The following is a 25,913-nucleotide window of genomic DNA, read 5'->3' as shown; positions in this document are numbered from 1 at the left end:
TTGCTTGAAACACAAGCAACTTGACAGAGGCCCGCAGCCACCTCTACAATGCAGGCAGCGATAGCACACATTCAGAAAAAAACAAAAGAAAAGGAAATCATATAGATTCAGAATACAAACATATCCAAAAAATTTATACAATGTCATACAAAAAGCAGCCACATCAGTAAGAAAGAATGAAGAAATCAATATTTCACTCTTCTTTACTATGTGAGCATGGATTGATGAAATGCTCGCGCAGTGTTCGTGCAAAATTTATTTGCAATTCAATGTGTAATTTATGAAATGAATTTAAAAGGGTTGGTAGCGTGTATAATATTCTCTGCATAGAAAAATTTGCCCGCGCAGTGACCACCTTCTACTGTTCTATGTAACGAGTGCCATATGAATGAGTCTTTTTAGATGTAGATGTAGATGTAGATGTAGATCCTGTACTGATGGCTCACACCCACTCAGGGGGATTGGCCAAGAATCGGGTAGCTTAGAAAAAAATAGTTAAAAACTAGAAATGAGAATAATTTCTTATTTTGTATAACAAAAGTATTTTTTACAAGTTAATTTTGTGAGAATAATAAGAACTCATGGAAAAAACTAAGTTTTCTTTTATCTCTCGTTTGAACGCTAGACTTAACTTATAATTGTACAGGTTAAACACGCGGATTATATTTGCCTTCAGAAATAAATCTGAAGTGTGGGAAATATAGGGTACATTGAAAAGTGCTCGTACAAACTTTTTCTGCAGTATATGAAGTCTCTCAAGATTGGTATATGTCGTCGTACCCCGTACCGAAAAACAATAATATAAGGAAGAAAAAAAGAGTGCATTGTAAACAAGAAGCTTTATTTTAAAAGGTAATATAAAACTTTGACGCGCCATCATACCGACCACACGTAATGTAAGGCTACATTTAAAGATGTAGCATTAACACTTTTTTTTGTGTCATCCTCGTGGCATTCCTCGTGAACAGCGAGGACGAATCACCGTTGTCCCCATCCCGCGAAACGTCCACCCCGAGCATAACGATGGTAGGAGACGGGCCAGGGCAAAGGCTCTTTTAGAAAGGGCTCACGATCAGGCCGGGGACTGTTGCTTCGTCGACGCGGCCCGGTATCCCGAGGGGAAGGCGTATGTGGCAGTGAGCATCAACCACGAGGGGATAATCACGAACTCGACAACGGTCCGGACGACAGCAGCCGAAATAGCGGAGCAAGCTGCGATTGCGTTAGCCTTGCTGGACAACAAGAGGTCCACGATTTACAGCGACTCGAGATCAGCGATTAGAGCATTTGCCAAGGGCACCATCTCGGAACCGGCCTTGCGGATCCTCCGGGACAAGAACATCGAGCCACACACACTCGTCTGGTTCCCAGCTCACATGGGACAGATCAAGGGAGCCCCGCCCAATCTCAATGAGTCGGCCCACATAGCTGCGCGAGGACTAGTAGACCGCGTAGCTACCGGAGGGCGCGCTGAGGTTTTGGAGAATCGGGACCCGCCCACCTCGTATAACGAAATTACCAAACATTTTTACCTGGGGCGGAGACAGTACCCTCCACCACACAGAAAATTAAGCAGACCACAGGCTCTGGCACTCAGGCTACTTCAAGTCGGGGCGTACCCTAACCCCGCGCTATTGCACAAGATCTATCCTGAAATACAGCCAACTAATGCATGTTCATTATGCGCAGATATCGCTAATCTCGAACATATGCTCTGGCGGTGCCCCGCGTTACACGGCGGCGAAGTCATCACGCCGTCAAAATGGGAAGAAGCTATTACAAGCTCCGGACTCGAAGCACAACTATGGGCAGTCCAACGGGCCCGCGACGCAGCAGAGAGACTTGGTCTTTCTGTTCCGACGTGGGAGCGGCCCGCAACGTGCTAGGGCGCGTTCCGAGGGACCGAAATAAAGTTTATTCATCCATCCATCCATCCATCTACTACCGTTTGATTAATCGAAAACCTCCCGTAGTGGGTTGTGCCATTTCACTCGGAACCAAGAAATATGTCTTGGGGTGTCAACGAAGGTATGACATATCTTTTCGTGGTTATTGTCTTCTTACATTGCTGCGTACCTTGTGTGAAGACGTATGCTGAATTCCCGCTCGATGGCCTGTGGAGAGCGTACAACCACAACAGATGTAAGCCTCTTTTCTCGCGGTAATTTAAATGTCTTTGTCTTTAAAAATTAGCTATGTATTCGACGACCTTAGTTGAAGCTCATCCACTTTTACTTCGTCAATATATCCCCGGAAAATTATTAATATCGTTTTGGCCAACAAAAAAGGAACTCAGCGATGAATCTTACAGTACCTACTACATTACTGTTCCGGTTTCTTAGTAGGCTTTTCGAACGTGAGTCTGAAAAGACTGGATAGAAAATTTCAGCCCCCGATTCGAGTATTTTGTGCGCTGTGGCAAATTTAGCCTATTCACATGCTGCTCTATAGACTGGGCAACAAATTTTCAAAATTTTACACCACTCGCTGACCTTGCAAAAACCTTGAGTAGCAGTGTACGCAAGATTAGAACAGGTTGTGGAAAAGATCGCCTGACCCTTACCTATACCCTTCACAATACGACGGTATTAATCTTTCCCATGATAGCAACCAAAGTGAGCCTTTATACATTTTCAAGAATTAGCGGTATTCTAAAAACGACGTGTGTTATTAAAATTATCTTTAATTCGATTTTTTTATTGACTAAGCGCAATCATTTGCCACTCTTAAGTCTCCACTCTCCTGTGCCCCCTCTTTTTTTAGCGATCAAAGTTCGCGCCATCGTTCCTGGTGGCATATACACGGACCTAATGAGGAGTGGCATAATTAGTGAACCGTACTACGGTTTCAACGACGTGAACTACGAGTGGATCGCCTTGGAGGACTGGACGTTTTACAGATCGTTTATAGGTAGGGCTTACACAGTTCTTGCACAAATTTAACGTCATTCCAGCAAACGTAAAAGATACCTAACGAAAGCGTTTTCTGCACGATTCACTCGCACGCAGCTCCGAAGGACCTTCTGGAACAACGGGAGGTAACTCTCGTTGCTCATGGCATCGACACTGCGTGCGTAATTGTGGTAAACGGTGTTCGCGTGCTCAATGCGAGCAACATGTTCGTTAGATACGAGGTCTCCGTGAAGTCTGTGCTGAAGGTAAGCTGTAAACGAAATAAATATGGTTTTGTTCGTGCCTTTCACCGGTACTCTTTAATTCGCAATTGTGACATAATATGAAGGCTCAAGTTAGTGGCTACAGTTTGCGACAGCAAAATGCACTGAGAACTACAATCTATATAAAAAAAGTGTTTTGCACCCAGAGCTGTTTATCAGGGGAATACGGAAGTACTCTGCTGTCTTCACTGTGACATTTGGTCGACATCGGTTTCTTTCAGACGGCGCAGTTGTACAAAACACTATGAGAACTTTAATTCAGCGTGTGCTACTTTTTTGTAGTTTACAGACTTCATTTTAAGTAATGAAAATGTTGAAAATTTGCGAGTACGATTTTCTCAGTACGCTTATCATAAAACGATGGGAAAGTGAATGGCTCTTTTCATCTATTGGTTACTACATAATGTGCAGATTCATTCAGTGTTCAGGCATCTCGAAGTTGTCTGAACTGCGCACGCCTTCTCAACTTTAAATGAAAGACGTGGCGTCGCCCAAGAAGGCCAGCGCTCTCAGTGGAAACTGTACTTTTGGGAAAATGCAAATGCCCTGAGTGTCGATGGCACTTGCTTTGAGTGTACCAGATGTGCGGCTTCCGAGGTAGCAGGATTGTAAGAAAAAAAAACACATATACGGTAGCTCCATAATTAAGCGAAGTTGAACCGTGCATATGTATACCAATTACATCAATAATGCCACATCAAAGTTCCAGCTGGACGCTAGCGGGCTAACAGTTCCATATTTTATTCCGATTGTTCTATTTCATATCATTCTATGCGGATACCATGAACGACTGCAACCTCGTTTTAGCATATTCTTTATTTATTCCGCACTTTACGTTTTTTCTTACCATAACGAATTAACTACACTCAGCTATCTCAATCTCGAGGGCTGCACACCAACACCTGACAGCTAACCTCGGTGTCCTGTCACTTTACCATCCGTCATCAGTGGTTCCGCTCTTTAAAGACACCTCCTTGCTTCCCTGCCAAAGTGCGTTATATTTGGGATGACAGCGCTCCCAAATACTAAAGGACCTGTCACCAACGCTGGCCTCCAAATATCAATCAGTACAGCACTTGTGGCGAAGCTCATCCATCGTCTTGGTCACCAAGCCTTAGAAACAGTACGAATAATGAATGAAACAACTTTATTTATACAGTTCAGCAAAGTTGGCGGGGGCGGGTCTCAGCCCCGGCGTAGGCATCGGCCACAAGCCCTTAGAAAAACATGAATGAAATTTTGTTTAAACAGCGTAATCGTTTCATGCCGGCTCAAAAAGAAAACTTTATATCCGTCCGTCCGTTCCTCTGTCGCGTACGACGAATCACTATAAACAAATAAATGTGTAAAGCAAAAGTTATCTTGGCGGTGCTGGGTTTCGAACCTATATATGTAAAAATAAGACCCGACGCTCCAACGCCGAGCGTTTTACTGACGGGGCTACAGACCCACACCCACAGAGGGTGCGGGAATATATCTGAGCCATATGAATGCGTCGTATATGCAGTACAAAACAAATGTACAAGAAGAAGACTTACTGTGAAGGCTTTGTTGAGATATTTCGTGACTGTAGGATAAAAGCCCTCTCTAGGACAAGCTGTAAATCCGACATGGAGCATTGTGCACTTCAGCAAAATTCCTACTTTGTGAAAATGTAATCCCAAAAACTAGTTTCGGTTGTGCGATGCGCCTTCCGTTGGGTCTTTCAAGCTGCTGACAAACGTTCGAAAGAAGATGAAAGGCGCCGTGCCGATGCTGCCCGAAAAGAACGTTCCGGAGAAGCCCGTAACCGTAGCGTTTCTGACAATAAAAAACTGTATACGCTCGCGCATCACTTGGACAACTCCCAAAGGAGACTCGGCATGATTTTTTTGTCTGTATTTTATTTCAGTACTGACGGCTTAGACAGCTGACGACATTTAGCTTCTAAGATGAAGCTGCGCAGAAGCCCGACGCAAAGCGTAGCAAAACACAGACTCGTGTTCTGCTTAGCATAAGCAGCTTACGCTAAGGCGCTCGTGTGCACGCTAAACGTAGTCAGTAAGGAAGAGAAGTTTTAAAACAGCATATCTTCTTACCTTTGCCTGGTGCTGTGGATAGCGGAACATGTAGCTTTCTTTTTAACGCGGAACGCAACAGTAAAGGTGTTTGTCGGCTTATGTAGAATGATGTGAAACACCAGGGCATTTAGGAGGCGCCTTATGCTTTTGCAGCGGAGGAGCACCATTTCAGTGCGTTGCGAGTCACCTGTGAAGTATGCGAAACGAATGCACGATGCGCAGCGGGTCCCCTACCCTGTGTATCCGCTTTGCCCACCGGCGGTGCAGAAGGGACAGTGTCACGTCAACTTGATCCGCAAGATGCCATGCTCCTTCAGCTGGGACTGGGCGCCTTCCTTTCCTTCCACTGGCATTTGGTAACCATTTATTAGCGTGTTATTGTCACACCTGGTGCGGACATAGTGCGCAAAAAGCAGCGTACTACACTTACTGTTTAAAATGGAGCCAAAGTTCCGCAGCAAAATCTTTTTTTTTTTTACATGAATGAGCATAGGCACCGTGCAGTGGCCAGGGGGCGCTCTCATTTATCAGCCCAACTGGCAGAATGCTGCTGGATATGTGTGAAAGGCATGATTTAACCATTTGCAACAGTACCAAGAAGTGCGAAGGGCAGATAACATGGGAGGTGGGAAGGCTGCAGTCGACGATAGATTACGCACTGATGTCACATAGTATGTATGATAGGCTAAGGGTGATGAACATAGATGAATATGGTTCCAGAAGCTTGGGTAGTGATCACAAACGTATCAAGCTGAGTTTTGGAAGAGAAATGAAAATAGGAAGGAGGCAATATGAGCAACCACAGGGTAATATTTATTCAGAAAGGCAAATAGAAATAGCAACTAAAGAGATTGAGAAAGTAATCACCGAGGATACTAAAACAGTGTGGACGTACACAAATCTAACTAGACTGTTTGAGTTGGAGCTTGCTAAGGTACGAGCCAAATCAACCGGGAAAAGGAGACACAAACCCAAGAGCTGGTGGGATGAGGAAGTTAAGAGAGCCATAGTAAGACGTCAGGAAGCCTCCAGAGAACACAGGCATGCTAAACAGAGGGGTGAACCGGAAGATGATGTCGAAAGAAAATGGGGCAACTTTTTGAGCTGCAGAAGGGAAGCTTCCAATCTGATCAATGAAAAGATTAGAAGAAAGGGGGCCCAATGGATGGCGGAAGTAAACAAAAAGGATAGAAAGGCAGCTGCAAAGTTTTGGAACCATCTCAATTCTCTGAGTAATAAGACAAGCATGGAACAGAGGTTTATAACTACAGTTCAAGTGGTTAGGCTAGAAGGGGATGAGGCAATGCAATTTATAAGAACAATGATGACAGAAAAATTTAAACAAGGAAGCGATGCATGCACCCTAATGGATGAGGATAGACCAATTAGCGCAGTGGCTCCACTGGGACAACGAGAGTGGGAAAGGGCAGAGAAGAGGGTTCCTAATAGCACATCAACAGGCCCTGACGGCATCCCAATTATGCTAATAAAGAAATTAGGTCCAAACTCTAAGCAAACACTAAGAGAAGCAACGAGCAAAGCAATAATGGATGGTGAAGCCCCCCATGGGTGGAAACTAAGCCGGATGAGCATGATCTATAAAGGAAAGGGGGACAAGGCTGATATAAACAACTACCGTCCTATAACAGTGACATCAGTAGCTTACAGGCTGGTGATGCAGATCGTAAAGGAAAGACTACAGACATGGGTGGAGAATGAGGGGGTGCTGGGGGAACTACAAAATGGTTCCGTAAACGAAGGAGGTTGGAGGATAATCTGTTCTCATTGACGCAGTGTATTGAAATAGCGGAAAAAGAACACAGGCCCCTGTGGCTGGCATTTCTAGATATCAAGGGAGCCTACGATAGTGTGATTCAGGAAGACTTGTGGAGAATACTGGACACACTAGATGTGGAAGATGGAATAACTAATCTTTTAAAGGACATCTATAAAAGTAACAGGGTAGTTATAAAATGGGAACAACTGGTATCCGAACCTATAGAGATACAACGCGGGCTTCGACAGGGGTGTCCCTTTCACCTCTGTTATTTATGCTGTATCTACAAGGATTAGAAGCTAAATTAGAGGGGAGTGGACTCGCCTTCAGCCTCTCTTTTGCCAAGCAAGGAAAACACGTTGAACAGTCATTAACGGCATTGATGTATGCAGATGATATAGTATTAATGGCCGACAACAAGGAAGATCTGCAGGGATTGATAGACATCTGCGGTAATGAAGGAGATAGGTTAAATTTGAAGTTCAGTAGGGAAAAATCGGCAATCATGATTCTTAATGATAATGAAGGCAGCGAGCATAAGATACAGGAAGTCACGCTGGAGATAGTGGATAAATACAAATATCTGAGCGTATGAATAAACAACGGGGATGAGTACCTAAGGGAGCACGAAAGATACGTAATGACTAAGGGCAACAGGAATGCAGCTGTAATGAAAAATAGGGCACTGTGGAACTACAATAGGTATGACGTTGTGAGAGGGATTTGGAAAGGGGTAATGGTCCCAGGTTTGACGTTCGGCAATGCGGTCTTGTGCATGAGATCAGAGGTTCAAGCAAGATTGGAAATTAAACAACGTGGCATATGTAGGCTTGCTTTGGGAGCACACGGGAATACCCCAAATCAGGGGGTACAGGGTGACATGGGATGGACATCGTTCGAGGGCAGGGAGGCTAGCAGCAAGATAGAATTTGAGGAGCGATTGAGAAAAATGGGAGAGGAGCGTTGGGCTAGGAAAGTTTTCAGCTACTTGTACATGAAGAATGTTGATACTAAATGGAGGAAGCGAACTCGAAAATTGTCAAGCAAGTATTTAGACAACAGCAGAATACCAAGCCAAAAGGAAACATCGGTTAAGAAGAAGGTGAAGGAAACAGAGAGGGACATGTGGAAAATGGGGATGCTTACGAAATCATCACTGGAGACCTACCGAACTTTCAAGCAGGAAATTGCAAAAGAAAAGATCTACAATAATTCTCGGGGTAGTTCTCTGCTGTTTGAGCCCAGGACGGGAGTATTGCGGACCAAGACGTACCGAGCCAAATACGAAGGCACAGACACGTTATGTAGTTCGTGTGGAGAGGAGGAGGAAACGGCTGAACATTTGATAAGGTTCTGTAAAGGGCTTCACCCTACAGTCCAAGATAATGGCGCGGAATATTTCAAAGCATTGGGGTTTAGGGACAGTGAAGGCAAAATAGGCTTTAAACGAGTAGAAATAACCAGGAGGAGTAGTAAAACTGAACGCTGGGCGAGTTGGTATGAATTCATGTTGAAACTTCAGTTGTGAAATCAGTTGTGAGTAAGCGCTCGTTTTGTACCTTCTTTCTGTGTCCTCCGTCTTTTGTGCGCGCTAAAAAAGTTTCAACATGAAACCAGGAGGAGGCTAACCGATTGGTGGCTACAATCAAGGCACGAGTGAATTGCAATCCTTCAATACATAGTGATAGTACTTAACTTTATGGCTAGGTGGCGTGAGCCGCCGCCCGATCTAAAGGGCACAGCCGTATACATCCATCCATCCATCCATCCAGTTCACCGACATCGGCCGGTAAAGCTCAAAAACACGCTTGAGTGTTCATTGTTCCTCCACATGCAGCGCGTGCGCGTTTAGGCACTTTCAGGTTACGGATATCCTTGCCTTTTCATAGAAATTTTATGTCACGGGTAAGGTTTATTACGTGTGTCCAAGTTTGCTCCTTCCACACACTAGGGTAAGCTTTCTGGCGCTGCTGTCGCGCATGCCAGCTCCAGCGCAAGGTGTCTATGCTCTGTAACGAACTGTTTTCATTTAGCTATGCAATCTGTTATTGCGTCAATGCACTTGTTGTTTTTTCCTTCTATATTTTTGTGTGATTACTTGCATGTTCACAGATTTGAAAACAACGTGCGTTTAAGAAAGAAAACTCATATTAACCTCTACGGCAAGGTCACGGCTTCCGTAATTCTAAAGCTCTTCCCTTCCAAGTTCCATGCACGCTATAACCGCGCAAGATTAGACTAGGGTGTCAGGTTGTAAAGTCATTATTTCGGGCAAGAAGGCACAGCTCGCCTCCTTATGCTTTACAGCGGCGGCATAAAAAAATTTACCGACGATTACGATACTGCCTAATGCGAATTCTGAGCGCAGCTGTTTAGGTATTTGATTTTGGGATAAGTTCAGGCAAACAATTTGAGAGAGGCATGTACGTATGTACAGTTGCATACTGCTATTCGATCGCGTTGAGCGCCTTCACACCCAGACGTGTCAGTGCCTCCGTGTAATCCATGTCGCCCTTCTCTTTGACAATTTCTTGCGCTGCCCGATTCAGATTGGACGTACCTCGGTCGGCCTTATTTACATGTTCTACCACGTAAGCGGCGCATGCGTACGTGTCAAGCACTATCTGAAGATCCATCTTTGAATCTAGGATGGACCCCACCCATGGGTTAAAGTAATTCACCCACCTTTGCTGTACGGTGCGGGGTAGCATGAGGGTGGGACGAGGAGCACCTGCTCGGAGAACCGAAATGTACTCTGCCTTGTCCATGACGCCGTGATGTTCCCATAACTGCGCCATTGAGTCATAGATGGTCGCTTCCAGGGCCTGGTGCATGGCTTTGTACTTGTTTCGAAGGCTCTCGATGTGTTTCCTCTGCACAGCGACGGCTAAAGAGCGCTTTCGACCAATGCACGTCTTCCTTGCTTGCCGAATTCCTGTGGCACATACTTCGTTTTTCTTGGAGACGGTAGTGGGGCTCGCCCAGTTCCTGTGGAACGTGCTTGTTCGCGTGGTTACGCCACCGACGGTGAAGGCGACGCCGCTCAGCGCAGGGACGGGCGCCTAAAAGCTGCGCTCCAAAATCTGCGAAAGCTGTCAGCAAAACAGTCTTCTTTAGAGTAACGTCCCATAGGTTGTGTACATTATTTACTTGCCACATTACAATACGTGGCAGTATGCGACGCCTCCGCGACGTCCTCGTCAACCCAGTCTCTATAGTTCATTTACAATAGAAAAGTTGTTAACCTTGCACCTGAAAGCTCTGTTTGGCTTCATAAAGAGTGTTTGTACAGTGTAACAGCGGGTTACCAGTCTACCACAGCATCCTACCAAATTCTTTCGAGTCGGTTCCGGAAAATCTTCCTGAAAAGAACGAGAGATGCTTATAACGCATTGTGGGAAAAAAAAAAGACAGGAAGAATAGAGGTGTATGCGAAAGCTTCAAGTTTCTGTTCAGCGCTCAGCCGTGCTACATGTCGCACCAACTGACCAAGCAGGCAACTATTTCGATAGTTGTAATATGAATATTCCTTCTTTCTCTCGTCAGGAAGCTTATCCGGCTAGAAGGGAGCAATGGCGTCGTCATCCGTGACGTCTTAGTGGAAACGATCCCTCACAGTAAGCATGATCTCTTAGCTCATCCTGTGTGAGACTTATAGTCGGTGACAACCTAAGAATAAATATAAGCTCCGCCCACGAGGCCGCATTGTTCATATTTCGCATGCCTCCGCGCTACAAACGAAGCAGTTCCTAAACAATGGCAATAATTTTCACGCATATATACCTTATTTTGCAATACTGCACTGATATTGAAATAAAGAAAGCAAAGCTAGATAAAATAAATTGTGAAGGCACGGATTTCAGCGTCAGCATAACAATATATGTGTTGTTAAAATCGCACCCCCCGCCGCGTTCATCTCGGAGTCTATATGAAAAAGTAATGTACATCTCAAAGGCGATGTTTCTGAGCAGTATATAATATGATATTAAAACAAAGAATGCCAGATTTAACATAAAACTTAAAATAAAGGAATCGTTATTTTACGGTTTCACAGAACAAAACAGGGACATTATTCACGTTTAATGAGGTCGTTTGTAATTTTTTTGCGAAACTCTTGCCGCCAGTTTTCTTCACTGACTGCTGTAACTATGGCAACTGTGATTCAAAGCGATGTATGGCGAAGTGGTCTGAGATCACCTTTGAGAATTTCGACTTTTCTGTTGCCGAAAATACCGCATTTGCGTCTCTAGTCGCCGTGCTTGTCATCGTGTTTGAGGAAGACGCCAAGGCTTCATCTGACGTCTTGTTTCAACGAAATAAAAGCCTGTAGCACACATATGGCGTTCAACTGTCGGGGCCATTGCATGCGTTGCCGTTCACGCCAAGGAGGTGCACGCGGCTAAATTGGCATTGACTAAAAGCTTTACGTGGGATTGCTTCTCGCTTCGACAACTTGCACTGGCACTGCCATTACCCCTTAAGCCCTTGAACGTTCAAGTTTTTAGTTAATTTATTATTTATTTATTACATAACTGTGTCACCCCAGTGGGAATTACAGCAGGGGGGCCCACGTTTGCTAGAAGAGGGGACCCTACCTTCTATATATGTGTGTATCTGTGCGAAGGTATATGTATACGTAGATTGTGAAGAGCCTGTCATCGGTTGCCGTAAGACAAATAGGAAAAGGATACACGCTTCTCAAAAGAGTTTATTTGTCAACGTTTTGATCGGAGACAGATCTTTATCAAGGGAAAATTTACGAGGCTTCGATGCGCTTTTATAGCATCGTCCTCCGTGCAGGTAGAGCGCCAAAAAAAAGAAGAAAAAATGCGGAAATGAAAAAATCAGGAGCCAAAAGATCACATATATACACTCAGACATAGAAAAAGCACATGCATCCTCAAAGAAAAAGAAGGAAAACATATAGATGTCTACATAGATAATCTCGGTGGACACAATGAGTAAGTACATTCCTTTCGTACATTGTCAAGCCCCAGCTCTCCGGCTCCCCCCTCCTCATTTGTTCGTGAAGCATAGTGAGGGGGTGAGGCTTCACAAGAAGGGATAAGAGCTTAAAAAAAAGTGTCTATGCACTATAAGTTTCACGAGTTTAATATAAACAAATTATCACTGCGTAATACGTGCACACAATACACGCGAAATGCTAAAAAACGCACGTTAGACAAAAACAAGGATTCCGAATATGATATCGTGAAGTATGATGCAACGTCATTAAAAACACAAGCTTTTTTGTTTCCTCAATAATAGTTTTAGCGGCGTCACTTCAGTTACGATCATGATCCATGCAGTCGACGTGTCATAGCGAGCGCATCATTTCACGGTTTGCAGACAACGATTACCTTCTCACGGCGTTTCTCATAGCAAGCCGTTCGTACATCGAGCGCGATACTTACGCGACAGGCACTTCAACCTAGCAAATCATTCTGGGCTGGTGGAACTAAATTCCGTTGATACGACGCAACTGCGCCAATAGACACACGTCACATAATCACAAACGCATCATATGACCACAATTATGTTCTTATAAATCACACACCACTTGCATATTCTCCACACCATGGTTTGTTTACTTTCGCACTGTGTTGCGCTAACGGGCTACGTTGGTCGCTTTCTTTCTCTGACGCTTCGTTCGCACATACGTCACTTATATAGGCGCACAGCACGGCGCATATCACAATAGATCACCAAGATTCCCATGTCGCGAGCTCCAGGCAACACACACGCGCGCACATGTGGCAACGCTAATGCCATGGCTTTTGCGGGCGGTAAATCGTACACAGACGCGCACACTCCGACTTCACTTTCACCTCACTGCACACGAATGAACGCGACGACAATCGCCGATGTGGTGACCCTCAGGCGATATGCTTGATGTATCCGAGCGATGGAGGGAACACAAGGCCGTGTTGCAATTGACGCTGCGGAAACGACGGAACGATCTAAAGCGTTCTAAAACACTCCGAGCTGCTGCCACTTCGGTGCACTTCAAACGCGGCACAGTCGCAAGCTTCTACTGCATCGGATGACGACCGGCGAGGACGATGCTGGGTACGTGCGAATAACAGTAGAAAATAGCATCTTCTGGAAGAAACAAACACCGCAGGAAATTCGAAATGACGGATCTCGGTCTCGGTGCAGCGGTACCTCGCCTCTCGTCGCGAACGGCGCCATGTTGCATTTTTCATTGGTTCGTCTTAACCGTTACGTCAATGTAAAGATCGGCCGTAGTTGGACGCGCATAATACAAATGGACAGCGGTACAGTTTACTTTTTATTCTTAGCTTGTCACCGACTATAGTCTAGTATTGGAAACAACATGGTATGCGATGATTAAAATATAAACACAATTAGCGTCTCTTATCTGTTGTCATCCTCCTGTTTATTTATGGGCTTTCAGTCACGCCTGTGAACATTTGAAACGGTGATTCATATTTGTTGTTCAAAGGGGGGGGGGGTCCTAAAGTTAACCGATAGAGAAGCAGATAAGCGTAGTACTACGTAGCAGGAAATAATAGTACGGACTAACTTCTTATAATGCAGCAGGTCTACTCAAATGCAGTTCACGCCCTTCCATAGACGAATGCGCATTGCATATCAATGTGGAGCTGACTACACGTAACTTGCGTACCCTTTCCAGAGCAAGAGAATGGCATCGACAGCTGGAGTCTCAGCGTTACTCTTTGCTACAAGTCTTCTAGTACTAAGCCGCGTATTGGAACAATCTGGATCACATTGGAGGATGCGTTTCTGGGAATGGAATCTGTTACTTTTGAGTCGTCGGTGCAACTAAATAGCAAGCTCCAGATACTTGTTCCAGTACCAGATGTAAGCTATTTTTTTTTAATCTTGTAATATGCATTTCGGTTGGTTCGTAAGAAGCAGTGCTCATTTTTATTGCGTGTTGGCCATTTTTTGTAAACTATAAGAAGGGGCTTAATTCGCGGTTGCTATCACGCTATAGCGGTTCTCTAAACAGCCTGTCACGCACAGTTACCGGCGTATTAATAACATTTTCTTGATAAAGCAACAGCGACATTTAAAAGCATACTCGTCCAAATAAATAGCACACATATTTTTGGAAAGCTACTTAATTTGTAACGCCTGGTTTTTATTTCATAATAATGGACGATATAATGTTCCTCTCAGAGAAGACGTCAAATATATACTTATTTGCTTTATTCGCACGTTAACTCGAAAACTTGATGGTTCTTTATCAAACGCAGGGCATCGCAATTCATCGCTGGTGGCCAGTCGGTTACGGTCAGCAGAGTTTGTACACGCTCCAGATATTAGTCTCCGTAGGTGACGATCTGTTCGAGCAGACCGTCCGTATTGGATTTCGAACAGTTCAGCTAAACGAAGACATGATCCGTAAGTTATTTGGAAACTATAGAAGATACACGCCGTGTCGACCTTTTATTACTAGATGATTTGCTAAAGCATTCACGCTGCGTATTGAGTAAACCGTGTCTGTTGCGAAACAATATGAGGTCCATGTCTGCTGTGAAACAATATAAGGTCGCACTGGCAGGTTGACATAGAGCTTGCCTTTTTGGCACTCGGTTCCATTGCGTTACAGAGGGCTTCGACACTGCGACTGCTTTCTACTTCGTGGTTAACGACATCCCCGTATACGCCAAAGGTAGCAACTGGGTGCCGCCAGATATCTTTCCCGAGAGAATCACGAACGACTACGTCAAGGAGCTGCTGCTTTCTGTCAAGGTAAGCTTGGCGACATTCTAAAAGTTGGATTACCTGCGCGAATATAGGATTTCAAAGAACAGTAATAAGCGATGCATGTTTATGTTCGTGGCTGCTACAACCAGTTATTGCCGCTTTTGCGGAACAAATATTGAACGACGCGGACGGTTTTGAAAGCTGCAAGATGTACAGCGCGAAAAGGACGCAGGTAACAAAAAAGTCGCGCAGCACGAGCGCTGGTGTCCTCTTTGCTTTTGTTTGTAATTGTTTGTCTCATAAGCGAGGTACTGCCAGGCTCTCAGATGCACGTGTCTATCTCAGCTAATCTATCTGCTTGTAAACTCATCGTTGAGGCAGTCTTCCATAGTGTTCTCACTGCGCTGTTGTCAAATACAGCCCTCCTGGGGCTGTTTTGGGAGCGAAGTTGTTGTGGCTCGCCGTAGTTGGTGCGATGTCACCAGAAAACCCAATTGAGTATGCGCCACAGGAATTGGGCAAGCCCCATTACCGCGTACAACAGGCGCGAGTGTCAAACGAAAACGAACGCGTGAAAACAAAACAGAGAAAGCAATAAAGAGATAGAAAATAGAGAGAAAGAAAGAGATAAAGCAATAGAAAGAAAGGACAAGAGAGACGTAGAATTAAATGAAATAAAGACATAAAAAGATAGCGAGACAGAGAAAAACATGGAGAGAGAGAGAAAGAGACACGAAAAGAAAGAAACAGACACGAAAAGAAGATGGAAAAAGGAAAACGGAAAGAAAGAAAGAAAGAAAGAAAGAAAGAAAGAAAGAAAGAAAGAAAGAAAGAAAGAAAGAAAGAAAGAAAGAAGCACACAGAGAAAGATATAGAAAGAAACCAACACGAAAAAGAGACATTATAAAAAAGAGAGCGAAACAGAGAAACAGAAAGAGAGAGAGAGAGAAATAAAGAGAAGCAAAGATAGAGAGAGGGAAGCAGAGAGAGAAAAAACAAGGTAAATTAAGATTGAGTGAGAAAGAGAAAGAAATAGAAAGAAACAGATACAAAAATAGATACAAGAAACAGAGAGAAAGAGAAAAAATGTCGTTGATCCCTCTGATATAGGAATCGGTATAGAACACGAAAGTGAAACAGTTGGCACATAAGCAGAAGTCTTGGAAAGACTTGCGACCGGGATACATTGTACGGAGACACTGCATTGCACGCGCCGGAGCATCGCGCAAGTCACACGTGAACCACAGGCGTTCGCAAACCGTGCAGGCGAAACCGAACAGGTTATCACTGAATCGTTTGGTGAACTCGCGGTCCGCTGCAGCGAAGGGTGCATGATTTGCGGGTCGTGGACCATCCTGTGGGTGTGCTGGGCATCCTGCGTCGTATTCTCGAGCGGCGTCCCACTGGCGGGTCGCTTCGGCGAAGGTACGATCATTTCGGTCTTGGTTCGGTGTGTGTATGGCAGCCAGTTGGGTCGCGATGCGGTCAACTTCTGGAAAGCGAGAGGCAGAGTTCTCAGCTTGAGCCGTGAACGCGCGAAGGCCTCCCGCTCCCCCCTGGCGTGTCCATCGCTGCACCAAACTCACTTGCGCGACGTTAGCTCGCCGACGTCGTTGTCTTTCGACGGCGCTTAATGCCGCAGTTCTCGTAGTCGGTGCCATCACACTCGTATCAGTAGACAGTGGAGAAACACCGTTGGTGCATATGAAAGCTGCACTACGCTGCACACGCTAGCACAACGCGAAAGACGAAGCACGTAACTGACACACTAACACAACGCCAAAGACAGAGCACGTAACTGAATCGTCACCGAGTCAAATCAGCGCGTATAGCGCGTCGCAATTGCAGCCTCCGCGATCAACTTCAGAAACATTTTCAGAGCCATGTTCAGAGCTAATTGCGGAGGCCACGCTCCGCTGTGCTGAGTAGGGCGAACGCCACCTAGGTGGCGTTGGTAGTGCATCTTGATGCCAGCGTTAGGGTGGCTAGAATGGGGAGGTGTGCTGAGCGCAGCGCGTTTCCCTTGCCAGACGGGGTCCCTCTGCGCGCCGATGCCGCAAGGGGCGCTGGTGCAAGGGACGCTGCATGGGACAGCCGCCACTGACGCACATTTTAGCCGAATGGAGCCTAGCGCTCGGCAGCGCGGCGTCGTTTCTTTCAGCTTTCACGTGGTTTTTATTGCACATGGATTATGGATTTTTGAGCTGTGAGGATAATGCCGTATAAAGCGAAGAAGAAAGCTGAGCCTTCTTGCTTAATTCCTGACTGCAACTTTGGGCACAAGGGTCTGTGAAAGTTCGAAAAGCTCGAATAACAAATCGAATGGTGTTCTATTCAATCCGGTACTAGAATCGAATAGCACATATTCGAAATGCCGAATATTTTTCGAATTATTAGACTGGTGGAAAAACCCCAAAAGTGCAACACATTAGAACATCGAGATCGAGGCAGCGCTTTTCTTGTTTTAACTGTTGGATTACCAAGATACATGCATGCAGCCGAATTTCTCACGGGGCTATCGATACCGTGCTAATCACAGATGAATGTGCTTCTATTTAAAACTTTAGCGTCGCCAAGCGATAGTGTCCTCAATCTGCTATGCTCATGATGAGATTCCTGAGGTTGATTCATTATTAAACATCGTTTGATTTCTATGTCTCAGTTTTATTTGAAATTTGGCGACAAAGCACCGCCTTGAATTCTGAAGGAACCGCTGCATATCAACGTACATTTAAAAATATCTCGTAGGCTGTCACTGCATGCTTATACGAGCTTACCTCAGTTTACAAAATTGTGGCATTTTTTTGCCGGTTAAAGTTAATCGTAATGTTCCTTTCTTAATGTGTGTGACTGTTTGTTCCAAATAAAATATTGCTGAAATATAGAACTGTTTTGAAAATTGTTGACTTTTTCGAACACTATTCGAATAGTATTCAATTAGTATTCGATTCGGTTCAAAATTGACTATTCGCACAGCCCCAGGTACAGGTCGTCCACAGAAAAAGCATCTTTGTTCCAATCACCGGCGTGCAAAAAAAAAAAAAAAAAAGGAAGAAAAGGAGCTGTTTGAGAAGTGGGCTCGCGCGATACTGAGAGCTGAAGCTGAAGAAGTGGTGTCCGCCTTGTCAACTACATCGCGGGCTATGTGACAAGGAAGCAGATTCTTTGCAGTGAACCTTGCAAAGCAGCTTGCCTCATCACCAAAGACAATATGGGACCCTAAATCTGCTGGCGCGTGCAGTAGGACCATGGTGGACTCCTTTATCTATCAGGTGCGCCGTACGGCATGATTTAGTCGGTTGAGGGCAAGCTGACCACATTTTAGCACAGTTCGCCGCCACGCACAGTCCGTTGCAGACATGTGGCAAAAGATCGGGCAAACGTCACAGCTTGGCATGCAGTGAGCATAGCATTACGTTAACGCGATCTGTTGCACGCTTTTATTGCGTAAGTCGGGTGCACTTTTTAAAAGGAGTCAACCAAAAGGAGGAAGAAAAGAAAGCCAAGTGGGCTTAGCCCTGTGTTCTGTAAAAAACTTTTTATTGCACAGTTAAAATAAACTTGCTTCGTGTACAAATGCGTTTTCTTTTCAACTAATTTTTCCACCTCTGCCAGCCAAACGTACACATGACTGTCATGTGTACGTTTTCAAAACGTCGATCATGATGACGTTTTGACCAGAAGCAAGTGAATAGTAATGAGTCCAAGTACGAGAGCAGGTAAGGTTTTAACAGTGTGAATAAGCATTGAAAATGACTTCAGTATGTTGCAGTGATGCGTAATTGCAATTTGTAAAAGGGCTCGACACAAGCGCAAAAAAAAAAAAGATAACACGGTGCTTAAAAGTGGCGCGCCCGATATGCCGCGAGCGATATTACTGGCGCGCGCAGTGTTACTCGGTATGCAGCCTGCTACATGATAATGCATACGAACGCTGTTTTTGAAAATAGGAGATAAAGTCAACCCTTTATTAGTGCACTTGCTGAGCAAAAACGATTAGCGTTGGAAAGTGTAACAGGCAAAAAATAGCGCGAGCCAAGTTCGCCGCACGCTAGCGGCGCTAAATACGTCGTCTGCTCAACGCCACGCGCCCCTGCGTACAGCGCCCCTTGCGGCATCGGCGCACTTTGGGGACCGGTTTCCGAGGCCGCTTTTCACACCTCCCCATTCTAGCCACCCTACCAGCGTCCCTTCGAATGCTGACATCGAGGAGTCGTAGTGCTGAGACCACCGAAGCGTTCACTGTCGGTGCGCGTTAGTTTCGTAATGCAGTACTTCTCTTTTCTGCTCGTAGGCGGCGGCACCGCCGCGAGCAAGAGCGCAGGTACACGGAGGAGTGTTAAATATATAAGGCGCGTCTGTGTAGCTCCCTGCAAGTGCGTTTGTGGCGCAATGGGTTAAACGCTCGGCGATCTATCGTCGCGGACCCGAGAGGTCGTGGGTTTGATTTTTAAATTTTGCATGCTTGTGGAACTTTTTCTTCTGGTTTTTTTTTCTTTGTATTATGTTCGTGTACATTTTAAGAACGTCATATCCGTGACGGAAATACGTCAGTGAAGTCTTGGTGGACCCCGGCATAAAACACTTTCGTGTTAAAAAACAGGAGAAGGAAAGAAAAAAAGAGAAAAAAGGATGGCCACCCAGCTGCGCTCTTCCTTCAGGCTTGGCGTCACTAGTGCGTTGCTGTCACAATTTTTTTATATTGAAATTGCGTCACTTCAGCGAACTGGAATGCATTACTCACACCCGATAGAAAAGCAATTGCCTAATAGAAAGGCAATCGAAAGGCAGAAGAGTCCGCGCCCATTCTTTGCAGGAGGCGAACATGAACATGCTTCGTGTGTGGGCTGGCGGCGTGTACGAAACGGACTACTTCTACAGCCTTGCCGACGAGCTCGGGATCCTGATCTGGCAAGACATGATGTTTTCAGCCAGCCTCTATCCAGCGGATCGCTCTTTTCTCCAAAGCGTCGCCACCGAAGTTCAGCAGCAGGTGATCATCCGATAGATAACGTCCATGAGAGCGCTGTCAAATGGTGCGTGACACTGATCGAAAACGAAATCTACATGCAGGAACGAGTGACTTTCAGTAGTACGCAAAGCCGAGCTAGTTGGTGCGAATCCACAGTGCAATAGCGCAACAAACACAAGGACACAGGCCGTCTCTCTTGTATCGTCTCTCTTGCCTGTGTCCTTGTGTTTGTTGCGCTAGTGCACTATGAGTGACTTTCATCAAATATGTTTGTGATGAAATTATCTCTGCTTTTGTAATGACAAATCTCTCTCCTTATCTGCATTTAGTTCAAATGTGGTGTGTCGTTTCAGCTGCCTTGTTGCAATCTCCAAATATTAGAGTGTTCAAGCTTTGGCGTGGACTCGACCTGTAGTTCTAACTGAAACTTTCGAGCATAAGAAAGACCTGCTTGAAGTGAACTGAACTCCTGCCCTTGTGGCGGCCTATTTGCGTGGCGAGGAGTATGCTCATACGCAGCTTGTCTTGTTTCCATTGATGCAACGAAACGCACAAGCGTTTACCTTCCGATATCACTGGCGCAGATTCAACAAAAGAGATAATGAGTGCGAACTAGGAGGAGGTTTCACGCACAAAAAAAGAAACCTTGTGGGCTAAGCATTTTCTGCAGTGGAGACTCTAGTCAAGTGTGTTGATATGCACACGACCAGCAACTGACGGAGACTATAACGACAAGCAGTTTCTAGACGTGGAAAGTTTTGTGAACTCTATCAAATAAGTAGAGAAGGATATTTTGTAGGGCTATATTCGGTTCATTCTAAAGGAATTGCGTAATTATGTAAGCGAAAAAATACTTGAGCCTTCCACGCGCTCGTCATGTGCTGTCCTTTCGTTCACTAGCTGAATTATCGAATCCTCTTGCACGAAATCAATCTGACCAACCCCATTTGCCGATTCAACTCCATCGTCCGATGAATATAAGAAATGCTATGAAAATGAAGTCATATAGCCGTGAACTTTAAATTTTATTGGCTACATGTCAACAGAAAACTGAGTGTAGTGTGCCCTTTTTATATCCTTTCGCGCTCGCAACGGTAGGGGGGAGGTTTGAAATCCGTTGGGGTTGGAATAAAGGCATCCGCTGTCCTTTACATGGCGACGCGCGGCAGCATAAAAAACGAACATAACTGGACTAAGACGTAGTTAGAAAGCGTTTATACCGTTATGAAGTTAGACCATTTTCATGTTTCACGCACGTTTCAATAAGTAAGTTTAAGTTTGCCTTTTCTCAAAGTTTCATCTAAAAGTGATAGCCCCCTTTGAAACTTTGTGCTCAAGTGCCGAAAAGTCTCTGTATCAGGACACTTCAAGCACCCCTCATGGCGTGTTGGTCATATCTCACAGTAGCTTAGAGTCATTAATTGGTCTGTACATATCTTACAAAAACAACCACGAAAGAAACATTTTTTCCCTTTTCAGGTTCGGCGCCTACAACATCACCCTTCTATTGTTGTTTGGGCGGGAAACAACGAAAACGAAGACGCCCTTGCTTCTGGTTGGTGGTACGCCCTGTTGTCGATATTCACTAAAGAACATAACAGTTTCAGTTACATCTGGTATTACGTTGAATGAAATCAGCTGGGTATACATGCAACATGATAGATGTGGAATGTAAGGTTAACTATTCCTAATTACAATAGACATGAAACTTCATCAGCGATAAGGAGTGCCTGTCAGCTCATCATTCAAAGAAATTTAGGAAGCCTTTATTACCATATGTAACCGAATAAGGGGCTTATATAGGCTTAGGCGTGCGCAGAGCTCCGATTAGGGGGGAGGGAAGGATTTAGAGCTACCTAAAGGCAAAGTTTCATCGCAGCCTCCCCCCCCCCCTGCTTATCGTGCGTCGAGTTCAAAAGACAACATGCTTCAGCATTGATGAAAAAATGAAAATGAAGTGATCACGTACTTCTCACAATGACCTGATTTTGGTGCCTGGCTTTCCGTGAGTGAAGATAGGAAGTAAGCAGAAGGAATGAAACATCAAGGGCCTTAATCATGCGTGGACATAATCATGCTCTTTAAATTATGACGGGACACGTCCTAGCGAGTAAAACTTTGGGGCAGCTTAGCACCGCCCTTAGGTGATTAGGGGGGTAGCCTGCCCCCCCCCCCCTCCCCCCTACGTGTGCGCACGCCGGCGTATATAGGCCTTTATTGCAGCACACAATGGATAAGACCGTTATTGCACGTTTTTAAAGGGTTGAAGTCAAGAACGCCTACGACCTATACCGTACCGATTACATAAAACTGTACATCGGCGTTGTCAAGACCGTCGTTGAGGCCGAAGACAAGACGAGACCTTTCGTGTCATCAACACCGAGCGACGGCAGAAAGACTGCCGAAAATGGCTGGATTAGTTCGACGCCCAACGGGGAAATGAATGGCGATCGTAAGTGCAAGCTTAACATATATGTCACTGGTAGATCATAGCGACAGGTGGTCTTGTAAAAACCTTAATAAAAACCCTTGTGCATTTTATATGCATTTTATAAAGCAGCTTGTATGAAAAGCGCATGTGCCGAACGCTATAGACGTACGTGGCTGCCAGGGGCGTAGCCAAGGGGAGGGGGGGTTGGGGGGGTTCAAACCCCCCCGAAATTTTTCAATTTTGCATGTGTATATATACATGCACACATACAAACGCACGCATGAACATACATAAAGTATGGTTGAAACCCCCCCCCCCCCCCCCGAAAAAAATTTCTGGCTACGCCCCTGGTGGCTGCACAAATCGCGCTTTCTACGATTGCATTTGGGAGATTACGAAAACCATCTCTATCCAAAATTAAAGATCACGTTCTAGCATAACTTTCCATTGCCTGCAAAAATATCTTCATGCGTGGATTTTGATCAAATCCACGCGTGTTCAGCCCTGGACAAGTCGCGTCATATGATGACGTCACGTGATGACATCATCAAATGACATCGTCGTTTGGTCAAAGGTGGGCCGATCTCGGAGGCACCACGTGAGGTAGAGAAAACTTCCAATGCCTCCGATACTGGAGGCAGTGCAAAAATCTTTTGGGAAAGGGGGGAAGGGGAGGGGGTGTAATAATACAGTCGACTGAGAACAAACAGAAGATGGCTTTCGCCTTGGAGTCATCTTAGGCACCGTGTTAGTGGAATGCGTAAGGGGCCGTGTGCGTTTATGTACGTGCCAATGTGTTTTGTCAAATAACAGAGGTGAGCATTCAAGTCTTTAGTAGACTCACATAATGTATGAAAAGGCTGACCTGGAAAGAAATTTCCAAAACACTGGTATTTTATTACTTTCAGTGCATTTTTACAGTTACAGCAACGAGCTCTGGAAGCCGGCGAGTTTCCCTATGCCGCGGTTTGTGACCGAGATCGGCATACATTCCTATCCGCCCAGAGACTCGATGGAGCGTGTCATGCCTGCATCGATGGTCACGTACCCTTTCTCCCGTTTTCTGGAGCACAGGCAACACTACGCTATGGGTATGACTGCATCTGGTATAAATGCATGGCACTAGAAAGAAAATGTGCACACTTACATGCCCCAAGAAACCATTTTCCTGATACTAGCACTAGAAATAGGCACTATAAAAAAAAAGAACTTTATTCGGTTTCTATGAGCAAGTTATCCCCTACAAGAATATATATAAAAAATTTACTCTTGTCGTCAGAAGAGCCCTGAGAGCCCGAATAGCCTACGTCTTTTTTTAAGGCGAGCGAGGTGCATCTTTGAATTTAGGAAATCAAATTAACAGTAACCGGTAGGGTCGTCACCACTGTATTTTTGATCAGAAATAAATAAATAAAACAAAGCGAAACAGAACGGCAAAATGCGTTTGCGCACACTCTGCTACGTGATAGTTCGTCCCAAAGAACTGACAGCACAAGTATATTCTTATCGCGTGTGATATCGTCTCGGTATAAATACACGGGATAATGTTATGCCCCTCGAGGAAAATATAGGAATGGGGCGGAAGCGAGGGTGGGGGGAGGGGGTTAGGAATTCTGTTGCATTGATATGTGTTCGGTTCTTTCAAGATAGATCGTACATTGACGCTGATTAACAGCGGAAGAATGGAGAGCTGGGCTGCAAACTATGCGTTCACACTGTGGGAGCGTAAGAAAGTAGACACAATAAAGTAATGTCGTGACATGATTATTAGGTTTCGCTTTATTGTGTCTATTTGCTCGTGGTCCTATACTGTGGGGCACTGGTTATAATAAGCTATCTGATTAAATCGAACGATATACTTTGCTGAACGTGGTTCAACTGCAATAACATAGGGCACTTCTTATCGCAGGTGCTCGTTACGCAGCTCGGATTATCGGCGCTTACTTCTGCGTTGCCAATACATCCCGGACCGACAGGCCATTGGGCTACGACATGGTCTCCTACCTCACCCAGGTTGGTTTCCTTTCCTATTCTCGGCTGCTGACCCGCAAGTCGTGGGTTCGATTCCGACCGCAGCGGCCGCATGTCGATAGAGGCGGTATGCTCGAGGCCCGTGTGCTGTGCGATGTAAGCGCACGTTAGTAAACACCAGATGGTCGCAATTTCCGGAGCCCTCCACTACGGCGTGTCTCATATCGATATCGAGGTTTTGGCACGTAAAATCGCAAATATTATTTTTTCCTATTGTAAACAGAGGGCTTCTCTGCAAAGTTACTTTTTAGGGGCGAAGCACCTTAGGGTCTCGGCGTGTCGGCGGGCATCGTCGTGTCCTGTCCACTTGCTTGAGCGCAAGAGGGCGCCACCGCCTCAGCGCTCGCCGTGTGGCGAGAGAGCGAACGGCGTGCGTTGACTATAAAAACGCTCTTTCTGCAATGAACGCAGAACTACCAGCTCGCAAGGAACGAGAACGCGCCATCGCCCGCGAGAGACAACGCCGTCGCAGGCAGCGTCTTTTAGCGAGTTTCTTGATTGAAAAAAATTCGGCAGATCCCATGTACTGTGGGAATCGATGTTATGCGAAGCATGCGCGGGATGGTGATTGTGGCGTAATTTTTTACATTGAGCCAAACGTTACGGAATGACGCTAGAGAAATGTGGAAGTGGTATACGCACACTCATATGTTGAAGAGTCGCATATGTATTATATAACGAGTTGTTTACAGTTACGTAACGATGCCAACAGCAACATGGGTGTTACCAGGGCTGGGCAAAGATACCTTGAAATTGTATCGCGATACAATACAAGATACTCAGGCAATAAGTATTTGAGATACAGATACAAGATACCACAACGCCGATTGTATCCGATACGATACATTCCAATTGTATCTAAAGATACTTCGATACATTCGAAAATCTTTTATCATATATCGGTATTTACGGTAATGCAGCACTAAACGTCCATGAACAAAAATGTTCGCTTCATTGTTTATTAACTGCGACCAATTTTGTTTCATTTGAATGAAATGTCTGTTAGTATCTCCAAAGTTTTGTATTTCTTGCTGAAGCTATATTACTTTTGTTCCAAAACAACTTATTCGGTTTGATCTAGCTGCTTACCATGACAGCTCTTTATACACTTCGCTGATAACGGTTTTGCTTGCCGCTTTTGTAATTGAGTGAAGTCGATTCTCTGCTTGCCGACCAGCTAACGGACTGCCATCTTCAATAAGATGGCTCCGCACAATGGTGAAAATGCCGTTGTTAAGTTCTACCTTGCCCGTAAACATATCATGGTTTTCGCAATACCCGATCACCAGACAGGCGTGCATCAGCGAGAACGCTGGTAGCGACATTCTTTGCTATCCACCTTGTTTACGCAGAGGACATAAAACTGCAATTACTTTTATATTCTACTTATTTGCTGGCGTAAAGCGTTCGTTAGCGACGTATTCAGTAATGCGCGATCTTCTAAGAATTTTTCTTTGATGAGAGAACATCTGCAGCCCAGAAAACGTGTCAGACGTGTTTCAAAGTTGCATGAAGTGCCGCAGGACACCGTCGCTATTCACACTATATCGCCAATTATGCTCCGATTACCTGGTGATTACTAAAGTAAAAATATTTAGAGAAGACTAAGAAAGAAAAACAAATATAACTAAGTAAACCAGAAAAGCGGTTCTGTATCAAAATCGGGGAATAAGTATGGGAACACGATACAGGCGGAACTCCCAAGAGCTAATAATTGTTGAGTTTAACGTCGCACAGAACCACAATATGATAATGATATACGCCATAGT

General features: G+C 45.0%; 1 protein-coding gene across 1 annotated transcript; it reads left to right on the top strand.

Annotated features, from left to right (window-relative positions):
• The first annotated feature begins 2,006 nt into the window (after window positions 1-2,006).
• LOC119394679 (beta-mannosidase-like) lies at window positions 2,007-25,505 on the top strand. The gene is made up of 10 exons (XM_049415948.1): window positions 2,007-2,028; window positions 2,764-2,910; window positions 3,009-3,157; window positions 14,257-14,404; window positions 14,613-14,755; window positions 19,527-19,703; window positions 21,162-21,244; window positions 21,944-22,134; window positions 24,023-24,126; window positions 25,497-25,505. Exons 1-10 carry the CDS (start codon window positions 2,007-2,009, stop codon window positions 25,503-25,505), a joined length of 1,173 nt encoding a protein of 390 aa, XP_049271905.1.
• The last annotated feature ends 408 nt before the right edge of the window (window positions 25,506-25,913 follow it).

This window comes from Rhipicephalus sanguineus, chromosome 5 (assembly GCF_013339695.2).
Source record: "Rhipicephalus sanguineus isolate Rsan-2018 chromosome 5, BIME_Rsan_1.4, whole genome shotgun sequence".
NCBI lineage: Eukaryota > Metazoa > Arthropoda > Arachnida > Ixodida > Ixodidae > Rhipicephalus > Rhipicephalus sanguineus.
This window is presented reverse-complemented; position numbering and strand designations above follow the sequence as displayed.